Raw genomic sequence first — 11,737 nt, forward strand, 5'->3', positions numbered from 1 at the left:
ACACACACGTTCCCCAAGAGTTTGAGCAAAGCGATGTGAGTGCTCTACGATCTCACAGCTAACATACACCCATGTTACTGTCTCTTTTTTCTGTCTCTTTAAATTAAAGTACATGCAACTTTAGGAACCCATATTAGTATCTGATTTTATAAGTAAAGAAATTTTATATTTATTATTAAATCAAATACTCAAACGTATACATAATTTTTTTAATTTGCGCGTTAATATATGGAACTCGAGTTTTTCATAGTCAAAATTTAACTATTTCAAAAAAATTTGTTTTAAAAAATAATTTGTAATATAAAACACATTTACATTTGGAAGTCAGGACCAACAGTAAAAAGAATTGTGCTAAATGGTTAGAAATAAAAGGAGAGATGGAAACAATGAAAGTTAGTGGAAATAATACAAACACTAAAGTGTTGTTTGATAAACTGAAAAAATTCAATATTGACTAGTTAGTTACTGAATTTTTAATTCCGAAAACTTTTAGTACAAAATTTATGATATAAACATTGTTTGACAAACTGCAGAAAATTAAATGTTGAGTAGATTCTTCATTGAATTTTTTGTAAAATAGAGATATGATTCTATAAGTATTTTGGATTAGTAAACGTTCAAAAAGAAAGAATATGAGATTCATGTAATTAGATAACATAATTTTCCTTAAATGAAATTGATTGGCTTTATTAAGTAGCCTTTAACTAAAGACTTTCCATCCATTAACTGATTTCTAAAAATGAAGGCTTACACAAAAAAAAAACCCTAAATTATTTCACTTCATAAGAAAAATCTCTATTCTTTTATTGTATTTGAAAAATTCTTACTCACACGTACAAGCTCTTAATTCGAATGAAAAATTAACAATTATTAAACTTAATGTCAACTGAGACTTTTTGCTGAGCTAACATGTGGTGTGACTTGATGACGTGTCAAGTGACCGTTGATATGGAATGGGTTGAGGTCCACTTTGAGTTAAGAGTTAGTGTAGTTAAAAAAATTAAAAAAAAAAAAAGATGTTTCTGAGTACAATTAAGAAACAAGAAATTTTCACATTTAGAGAAATAGTTCCCCAGCGTTTTTAGTGTTTAAGCCAAAAGTGAATCATCAAAGGCATTGAAAATTAGAAAATGGATTATGAACTTTGAAGTTTTGCCACTAAATTTTGGGATTCCGCATCACATCATTTTGGTAATAAATAAAAACGACAAATCCATACTTTCACTTGGTACTTTTTTCATTTTAGACCCTCAAATATTAGGATGCTTCTTCCTATCCCTCCCTCCCTTCTTTTCATTCCGCTCTCTCATCTTTCTAGCAGTTGGCGCTCTTTTCAAACCGGAATTCCTCTAAAATTTTCAGTGAGATCTTAAAACCCGACGACAGACAAGTTCTCAGTGCATTTAAATAAGCTCCACAACCCTTTAAATAAAAAGAAAAGTGTATGACAGCATATAAAGAGCTTTCAAGTTCTAATGCAGGGATTTGTTATGAATGTCACCATGGCATGCATGCTCGAAAGATACACCACCTACCATTCTGTCCGACCACCAACCAATCTTCCTACATTTAATTCCGCTATTCTCACCAATATTTAAGTATCAATGTTCTTTAATGGAGAGTTTCATTTTTCAAAGGGTCTGAGCAAAAGCAAGAATTTGCGCTGGCTTTCAGGTAAATGGCCATTTTAAAAAAAGGAACATGTTTCAAACTTGAGAGACAAGGACGAGCAGACATGGGGATTCGTTTCTGTAATGTCTCTTTAACAATTGCACATTTTGGGCAAGTAAGTAGCTAATCCACTATAACTGCAACCAATCTTCCTTTCTAATTACTTCAAAAAATAACAAACTACCATACATTAAGATTATTTTAGGATCTTTATGTGTTCTCTACATTTCTAACGTAGTAAACCATGCACTCTACCATGCATCGATGACTCTTTTTGACAAAAAAGGAAAAAAAAAAAAACAACATTTCATGCCAGTTGAACTGAACACAGCATAACCATAACTTGTTCTGTCCTTGTGACCCTGTCAATTACTGTGATGAGTTGCATTAAAATTCAATAATCACAACACACTAACGAGATCCTAATATGGGTTATTCTTTTTATACATATATAAGGCTGCTTGGTAATGTAAATGACCTTTATCCCTTCCTAACCGTTTCTATTCTGTTGGTTTCAAATTCTGCTTCAACCCTCGCATCCTTATCAACTTAGTCCAAAAGCATGTTACTTTGATTTCATTTTCACGTTGATGAACCAATTTCATAGCTTGGACAAATCCAAGCAGATGTCCGTTTCCACTCTAGTCGAGAGAAGTTAGTGAAGAAAGAAAACTCAAAAGGAATTTTGGTTCATTTTGAGCACATCGGTGCTTAACTTTTCAGTGCTTGCAATTGTCACACGTGCACATTGGATTTCGGGGGCACTCGAGGACACATATCCAATTCTTGTACAAGGTTAAGGGCTTCCCTAGTAACAAAAACTAATATTCTTCTTATTCAAAAAAAAAAAAATCAAGGGCTTCCCTAAGAATATTGGACCGCTGGGCAAGCCAAACCATGTCTCCTACCCCTATTAAGACATGCGGCCTCATCCAAACCACTCATACTGGATCCCTGAAGCCCAAACAAGGAGTATATGAACTATTTAAGGCAAGACTCTCACTCTCTCTACCCTTTCTTTGCTTTGTCCACAAACTTGACCGTCAAAGAAGGGACTCTAGAACATTATTTCAGTGCCCCTTTTTAGTGTTGTATCTTGTAGAGCTCACACCACATTGGGTCCAAGCCATGAAGCCCACTTCCTCAACACATACCCTTTATTTTCTTTCCTTCCTACCAAAAATAACTAAGATACACAATTATCATTCCAAAACAAATGGTTAACTATCATACTTCTTTTTAATCGTCAAATTAAGTGATGCCCAAAAGCACTTGCCTTCAAACTTTGCAGCAATTATAACTAATGCTAAATTTGTTCCAACTCAAACAATGCCTCACAGAAATCAAGGGTTGCCTATAGCCCAACGTCTGCCATTTCTTTCAAAAAAAAAAAAAAGAAAAGAAAGAAAATAAAAATCTGCATGCTAAAAGTTCATTCCTTCATTAGTGTGTCTCATAGAATGTGACAATGCAGCACCAAGCTAGTTGCTTACGAATGTTTAACACGTGCTGGGAGCTTAAACATAGGGCTCCAATGCGGTTCTCATGTGGCAATTGAAAATAAAAATGATCAAGGGGTGCCCTATTTTCTAACCAAGATGCAGCAATATAAATTTAATTTTCAAATGCTAATGCAACAAAATTATATTCGAGGAAAACAATGCTCCAATTTGGATCTTGCTATTAAATTGATAAGGATATGCATCTGACAGAAAACTCAGAATAACACACTTAAAAGATCAAACAGATGTGTGTTCTTGAATTGCAAGAAACTTTATTCCATAACAGCTTTACTTTTACCTACAGGGTTCACACTGGGACTAAATTTGTGTGCTTTGCAAAATATTTTAAAAGTATTGATCCAACTAGAAAAGCATGCAACTGAATATGGTTTTTCAGCATACATACAAATTTTTACAGTATGAAATTATAAGGTTTTCTAGCTCTTGTACCTTAAAGCTTGGAGTTAGCTTTCTTACTACTTAAGGCAACTGCTGTCTTGGAACTAGATGGCCGCCCTAAATGCTTGCAGATAAAATCCCCAGCCAACATGAGCTTTTCAAGATCCACATGTGTCTCTACTCCAAGTCCATTGAGCATGTAAACAACATCCTCAGTGGCAACATTTCCTGAAGCACCTTTAGCATATGGACAACCTCCAAGACCGGAAACAGATGAATCCACAGTGCTGATCCCCATCTGTGAAGGGAATAAAAATTACTGAAATATTTAAAGTGCTTCATAACATTTCTAGACCACCTGAAAATTTTAAATATTTGGTCACTAGAAGGAGCACTTTAATATGTCTTATCACTACAATAATGTTAAGCTGGCATAACTATGACAAATAAGTGACTCTCAAAAAATTTTGGCCATTGAACTATAAAATAAGATCGTAGAATATTGGCCAAAATTTGTCAAATAGAGAGTAGAGTGTGACCTTGGGAGGGAAGAAAAAGGCAAGAAATGAAGTAAAGCGAGATCTATTTGTTTTTCATCTGTCTTTAACATTGCTGTCAACATTTTATACAACTCAAAATCATTAAACCTACAAAATACATCATGTTTTCTATTAATTTTACAAACAAAAAAGAAACTAATTAAGTAAATCCAAATCAATGTGTGGGTAACATTTGATCTGCCTTAAACACAATTATTGCATTTTCTTTAACTGGCAAATCCTAAAACCTATTTCTTAAAATGCACCTTTTACATTAATTTTATTGCTTTAAAACCATATATGAAGAAAATAATCAACAAAGTCCATGCCCGAAACTAAAACCTTAATCCTTGCTAAAGTACTGCAATAATGTTGAGGAACACAGTTTTCAAATGTATCTTATCAGCACAGTCATGAAACCAACAATGAGATCTCTTTACAGATCGAAGAGATGCATATAGAGATTGTACATTTCAGTGAAAAAGAAAAAGAAAGACATTCATGCATAGCAGCCATAAAAAAAGAGAGAAATTATCGAGATGCATTCACCATAAGGATTTGCTCATAATTTAAACCAGAAACAAAATCGCATTGCCATTGAACAATCAATAAAATCACAAATTCAATTCATACTTTTCTATTTAGTAATCAAAAATCCATCTAAAGAATAATTAAAAGCAGCTTGCTAAATAAGGAAGCATCTCCATTAGCAACACAAGAGATATGAGTTAGACCAATGTGTTGGTCAAAAACCAAAATGCAGAGAAGGTAATGTAAATTCAGTCATATTAAAACAAACATATCCTTCATGTCGGCAGCTTAATGTTAGAGCAGAAAATATGAGAAGATTGCTTACTTGGAGCGATATTAGAATATTTGAAAGAGCTTGCCCATAAGTGTCATGAAAATGGACAGCGAGCTTATCAATTGGGACAACATGAATAACGTTTTCAAGCATTGGAATGACAGTACCTGTACCAAGAAGGAACAAGGAAGAGAAGCCAAAACCGAACAACTATGAAATTATTGCACATAAAGGTCAGAGTCTATCAGAGAATGATTTCAAATAAGGCTCTAGAATATACAAGCTTAATCAATAAGAAGAGAAAGATGGATCACCATAGGATGGATCACCATAAGCATTACTAAAAATGGTTTCCACTGATCAATCAAATGCAAAATTAAAAACAAATAATTATACAATTCTCCAAATAGCCCAAAGAATTATCAAGAGAATATGATAAAATTATGTTAAAGAGCCAATACTGATTCCATTTGGCACAGAAGAAATGTTTCAAAACTCTTCCATATGAGAACAGTAGTCTTGTGTGTTGTCTCTGATAAAAAGAAAAAACCAGGAATCTCTACATTCCTATCCACACTTATCTTACTACCAGAATGGATATATTCATCTAGATGAGTATCTCCTTCAACTAATCATCTCAAGTAATAAATGGAAAAAAAAAATGAAAATATTATTTTGAAATGGTATTATTATCTTTCTTTAAGAGGTGTTCCAAAGTCAATAGCCAAAAGCAAACTATCACTTTTGTTCATGAAATTTTCTTTTTTAAATGTCCAGAGAATAGAAATAATTCTATGGCTGCATGATATAATCATCAATTATGTACATCCAGTGCATTTGATGTCCTTATAACAAGGTTTTGTCAGTGGGATCTTAAGCATTAGCAAAAGTCCACCATGAACTCGTCATTAATAAGCCCAAAGAATTCTTATTCACAGCATTATGAATCAACTCTCACACCTCCTTATGTATGTATGATCTTCTGATAATGCTTGTCACCCCAATGATACACCTGATAAATGAGCCATTGATCATCTAAGCTCCTACTTGCATTTCCTAATGTATGTATGTACTTGTGCATGCCAAAGCATGTATCTGCGTACATAAATATAAATAACCACCGTGTCCTAAACTTTCCACTACCACCATCACGAACCCCCCCGCCAAAAAAAAAAAGAACCAAATAAACAAACAAACATATGCAGCAAAAAGACTCTGGGAGGGACGCTTAATGGAATATATCAAAACACTAAGGAATTACTATCAGAAGATAACTTTAGACATTACCAGGTGTACCAACACCAATTGTATCACCAAGGGAAATTTCAGAGCAACCCATATCAAAGAGCTGTTTAGCCACATATGCCACTTTTGATGGAGGCACCGTTCCTTCCACCGGACAACCAACAACACAGGATATATATCTGAGAAGATCAGGAAGTGCTAGGAGGGTCATATTAGTAAAATACATCATGCTGCTTATTGCTAACAAAAAGTAATGCTAATCGAAAACCTTCAAACCTATAACTGATTTTTCCTAAGAAAGTTCTATTTAAAACAATCACCAGACAAACAAGACACCATATATTTGCAACCAAAAAGCTCTAATACTACTTTGAGCAAAGTTTAAAAATATAAAAAATGAAAGCAGTTTTCATACTGCCTAAGGACACAAATAAATGACATGGACATTGTTTATTTTCATAAAACAATAGGATCTCATTCAGGAGTGCACTTTTTCATTCCAGGGTATCTCTAAATTTGAAAGTTATTACTTGGCAAGACTCAATCCAATCCACCAAAATCCATTTTATTTACAAATTTTTCTGCCAAACCTTACAACCTTATTCATAAAGAAAGTTAAATGTACTTATTTACAACATTTGAAATTTTGCAACTTGACATCTATACATGGTTGAGTCCAATTTATATACTATTTCTTAGCAATTAAAGACTGAGATGGCTGTCCTCAAAAGTTGGATTTTTCAGTTACAGATAGCTTAAGTTCCTCACTCATTTCAAAACCAGATTCATTTCAGGATGAACTAGAATACCTAGTTAACTGGTTATGTTCACGTTATCTTTTCTCGGTTAAGTCAATTTGAAAATAAACAACAGGACAGATGTGCACAAATTTCATCCTTCCATGTTTTTACTTTCAGTCTCACATTTGTTCACATTCACAACAGTCTGTTTTGATATATAAAGTGTCAAATCCCTAGAGAACTATGACCAAAATGTGATAGAAGGGAACTTTAAATGTTGTCATTTTTAAGGAGGATACGTTTAAGGAGTAGAATTTGCATGGGAGCAGTGCTACCATAGGATGCCATAGTCAGATTCCAGAGTTAGAGAAGACATAATTAAGAACTTCTTCAGGATATAATCCATAAAGTGAAATGATTATCAAACTTTCAAAGTAAATTCAAAAGGGAGAAATGACACTAGCCACAAGATAACCAAAATGCATGTCTACACTCCACACTTTTGAAGTGTGATCTTTAGCAGGCTGCTCCTCTTGTTCAACACTAGATTTGAAGGAAACATTTTGTTGTAAATTTATACAATTTTTATCATTTGAGACATTGACTGACTCAAAATAATGCCGAGTTGCAGATAAGGCCAAACTCGAATGTCTCTTTAGCCAAATTTCAAGATGCTTTTGCAACTCTAAGGACAAACAATACTTAAAAGTATTACTCAACATCAAAAATAAAAGAATTACTCAACAGCAACCGGTGTACTATCCCTCTGAAAATGCAGCATTTACCCGATAAATTTTGACAGTTTCTTCCTTTTGGGTAACTAAGGTGTTACTTGCATTGCTGCCAATTCTGCAGTGACTCTCAATTCACACTGAAAAGTCCAAACACATACCTTATTGAAAAATATTCAATTTGTAACTAAAGTCAATGCTACATGAAAAGAAGCCTAATTTAAATGCCAATACTACAGGGAGGGTACAGGAAACAAGAAAAACCTTTCCTCCTCCTACCTTTAACCTGCTTGAAAAGTGCTTTCTAAAGGGAACAATAGGTCACATAACTCTTAACCTAGAACTCTGGAGGCCATAACTAACCTGATTTATTATTTTTAGGTTAGAAGAATGATTTTCTAACATTTAATATTTCAGCTTTCAAGTTGATTATCTAAATTGTTTCTTTAGCTATGAAGTGAGCATTAGATATGATGCTTAGCAAAACTAGTTGATTGCTAGAGCATTTCAGACTAGAAATTAGATTTTTATTATAGTTCGCTGCCAAAAAAGAAGATACTCTTTAACTATCTTTCCTCTACTAGCCAACCCCAAAAAGGGAAAAAAAAAAAAAGGAATCTTAGTCATTCCTATGTTATTTAGAAAACATACCCTCGAACTGGAAGTGAGAGCTCTCTGGCAGCAGAAGCAACATCTCTATAACGAGCAAGACTATCTTTGATGCTACAATTTATGTTTGACTTAGAAAAAGACTCAGAAGCTGAGGCAAAGATGGCCACTTCCTTGGCTCCAGCTGCAACAGCAGCTTCAAAACCCTAAAAGAAAGCTTTTAATGTTATCAACAAACTCACACAATTTCTTAAGTGAAATATTTTTCTCTATAGACATAAATTACTTTAAGGTTGGGCGTTAACACTGGAAATCTTCCTCCTTGAATATTCTGGATTGCATCCATTACATCCTTTGCATCTGCCAGCTGCAATTGAATCATGAATTAGCTCAGGATAGTGGTTTTTTCTTTTTCACAGCAGACATTCCCTTTCAAAGATGAGCATGATATTAATTGATCCTAAAGTCCAACTGATAAAATACATCATATTAAAAAAGACAAAAAAAAAAAAAGTGAGGAGCGCCATACCACAGAGATTAAAGCATGAAAAATAGCAAACAATATATATATACATATATGATTAACAAAGCATGAGATGTAGATAATTACTAAACATTAAAGATTGACAGAACAAAGCAGATCAAATTGCAGAATCATGAATGAAGAGAATTACAAGCAACTCTACACGTATTTACATCCAAAATGGAAGCATTATTTGCAAAAAGGTTGATTAACTCTCATGAACCACAAAGGCACACTAACCTGTGGAACCCATTTTGGCGAGACAAAACTTGTTGCCTCGACGACAGTCAATCCTGAAGAAACTAGCATTTTTATCAACTGGACCTTTACAGTGGTTGGTACTATTTCCTTTTCATTTTGCAATCCGTCCCTTGGACCAACCTCCACAATCTTCACATATCCTGGAAGGTTTCTTAAAACCTGGAGTGTAGTATAGGCTATAGAGTGAGTAACAAGACAAGAGATTCTCTATCTTCACAGAAAAACAAACAAACAGGGCAAAACAAATACTAAAAGAAACAAGTAAACATGGAAACAGAAGAAATCACACCAAAACCAACTACACTTAAAAAAATAAAATTTTAAAGGAATCGAATTCACCTTATTTGTGGGTCTATGATTACAAATGGAGCTGTAATGGTAAGTCGACAAATAGCCAGGATCACGATTATTATTACCAAGTAGCCTATTTTTAGGGTATAAGAATTCTCTCCGAAGCAATGACTCCTTGCTGCAATCAAAGGAGAATGAGGAGAAGAGAATAAATCTAGCACTTATAGTTATAAAGTATCTGAATGAAATAGGAAAACCAATGTAAGCGGTTACTTGAGAGCTTTCAGCGAAGAAGAAGAAGAAGAAGGGGTGGCTCCGCCTCCGATTACGGTAGTCATCGACTTTGGGGCGGGAGTACCTTTCAGGCGAGATATCTTATCAACACGCCTTGCCGCTATCATTTATTCGATTAATTTTTAAACAAATCTCCACCTGAATCAGTTGACAGTCCAAAATTTTATTAAATAAGAGATGTGCGAAGGAAGAGACAGGGGATCTTCTTCAAGGGATTGACAAGAACATACAAAATTTTAGAATCAAATTGAAGAGCTCTTTGCTTTGGGAATGGGATTTTGTTGTCCAAATTCTGTTGCTAACTTTGTTTTTGCAGTTTTTTTATTAAAAAAAGTGAAAAACATATGAATCTCTTGATACCAATCTCAATAATTGTCATTAATAATTAGTACAAATTATTACACTAATTTTTAAAAACAACTCCTTTTTTTATTTTTATATTAAACATTATATATATATATATTTATGTCTTACAGAAGAAAGTACAAGGGATATGAAATCTGATATGAACGTTTATGTGTTTACCTGGACAGTCTATCTTCATAATATGTAGGATATAGAGTGTCTAAATTTATTTTATTTATCAACCACATCTACATCTATTCAATCAATAAATACAATCTTTTTTAAAAAAAAAAAACAAATTCATTAAACAATGATAATTTCAAGACCTTTTTCTTTTTTATCATCTGTCCAAAAAGTTGATTTGCTATATTTAAAATTTTGATTGTCTAATAGAATACATAATTTATTCATCACCCTAATAGTGTAAATTAAAAAAAAAACGTGGATTGAAGCCTACGTTAGAGAAATAATATATATATATATATATTTTATTGTTTAAAGAAGTAAATACAGTGGAGAGAAAAAACCCTTTACCATTTATTTACCTTTTTTTTATAAAACAGAAAGAGATCCTGGTCTACTTAGAACCTTCAAAGAGGTTTTCAAAGGTGAACAGCCGATGCATGTTGAAAGTAAGCCTAAAGTGGAACCTCTTGTGAAGGATAAAAAAGAGGAAGACGATGGTCTAAAAAAAGTGTTAGAGAAAGAGTGAATAGTACTTAAAATTATCTTTGAAGATAATTCTTGAAATTTAAAATCAGTTTGAAAAATTTAAAGATAGGTAGTTTGAAAACTTACTGAGATTAACAAACACTACATAAAAAAACGGAAGTAGATAATGCAGGCACCTGCTCTTGTCTGAATTTCTTTTATATTTATATATTATATATTATATGTTATCAATTTATTTTGGAGGTGAAAAGACAAAATGGATATTTTATAAGCCTCCAAGCAAAGGTTTTCTTAGAAAAACAAATAAAAAAACAAAAATCAAAGCAAATAAAGAAAATTAAAAAAAGAAAAAAAAAAAGGAAAAAGGAAATGTCAAATTGTCATGGCTATGAGCCTTTCCTCCTTTGTCAAGTTTTAAAAATTTCTCCACAAAATCTTTGAAATTGATCAAAAAAAATCAAATCAAATCAAATAACACTAATTTTAAGGGATTTGCAATTTAAATGAAAGATTCTAAGAAAACACTTATAAATGTCCTAAAAAATATAAGAAAAGATTTTCTTTTAGTTGAAAATATATATATATATATATAATGTTGATAAAGTAGAATATTTATATTTTAAAATTTAAGGGACTTGATTTAAACTCCACTAGTATGATGAGAGGGTTTTAATCTTAAGTCTCAATGTTTTCTAATCTGAATAATATTTTAAATTAATTAATAAAAAATAAGGAATGTTGATGAATAGAAATAAAAAATAAAAAATTAAAATATTCAAGCTTTTAAAATTTATATAGAATATTCATGCTTTTAAAAATAAAATACATAATAGTATCAAATACATTATTTGGGTTACATTGATGACGAAATATTTGTCTTGGACGCAAAGAGTTGCAATCTCGGATTAATTTTCTTAGGTGAGGAATTTGATTTTAAAACTCCACCAGTATGGTAGAAGTGTTTTAATCTTAAGTCTCAATATTTTAATCTAAATAAATATTTTTTTAAATATTAATAAAAAAGGACATTAATAAAATAGAAAAAGCATAAAATAAAAAAGGAAAATAATAAAATAGAAAATGATAATAATAATAATGAACATAGGGTAT

General features: G+C 32.4%; 1 protein-coding gene across 2 annotated transcripts; it reads right to left on the reverse strand.

Moving 5' to 3' along the window:
- Positions 1-3,423: 3,423 nt before the first annotated feature.
- LOC18598624 (uncharacterized) lies at positions 3,424-10,151 on the reverse strand. Of its 2 annotated transcripts, none has more exons than XM_088806783.1 (9): positions 10,136-10,151; positions 9,590-9,748; positions 9,365-9,494; positions 9,005-9,184; positions 8,528-8,608; positions 8,284-8,447; positions 6,204-6,340; positions 4,968-5,083; positions 3,424-3,870 (listed from the first exon to the last, which is right to left on the reverse strand). In XM_088806783.1, exons 2-9 carry the CDS (start codon positions 9,715-9,717, stop codon positions 3,625-3,627), a joined length of 1,182 nt encoding a protein of 393 aa, XP_088662909.1. In that variant the 5' UTR covers positions 9,718-9,748; positions 10,136-10,151; the 3' UTR covers positions 3,424-3,624. The 2 variants fall into 2 exon arrangements, with proteins under 2 accessions (XP_088662909.1, XP_017977557.2); XM_018122068.2 differs by lacking the exon at positions 10,136-10,151 and adding an exon at positions 9,841-9,997.
- Between the last annotated feature and the right edge of the window lie 1,586 nt (positions 10,152-11,737).

The sequence above is a fragment of the Theobroma cacao genome, chromosome 5, assembly GCF_053813885.1.
Source record: "Theobroma cacao isolate CCN51 chromosome 5, ASM5381388v1, whole genome shotgun sequence".
Lineage (NCBI taxonomy): Eukaryota > Viridiplantae > Streptophyta > Magnoliopsida > Malvales > Malvaceae > Theobroma > Theobroma cacao.

What these genes read in the sequence shown, in the direction of transcription:
- LOC18598624 (XM_088806783.1), bottom strand. Translation starts at nt 9,717, where the DNA reads ATGATAGCGGCAAGGCGTGTTGATAAGATATCTCGCCTGAAAGGTACT. An exon ending in CTCTCACTTCCAGTTCGAGG is followed by an intron (nt 6,341 to 8,283) that starts GTATGTTTTCTA and finishes TGATCTTCTCAG; the next exon opens with ATATATATCCTGTGTTGTTG. An exon ending in AATTGGTGTTGGTACACCTG is followed by an intron (nt 5,084 to 6,203) that starts GTAATGTCTAAA and finishes TTCTTGGTACAG; the next exon opens with GTACTGTCATTCCAATGCTT.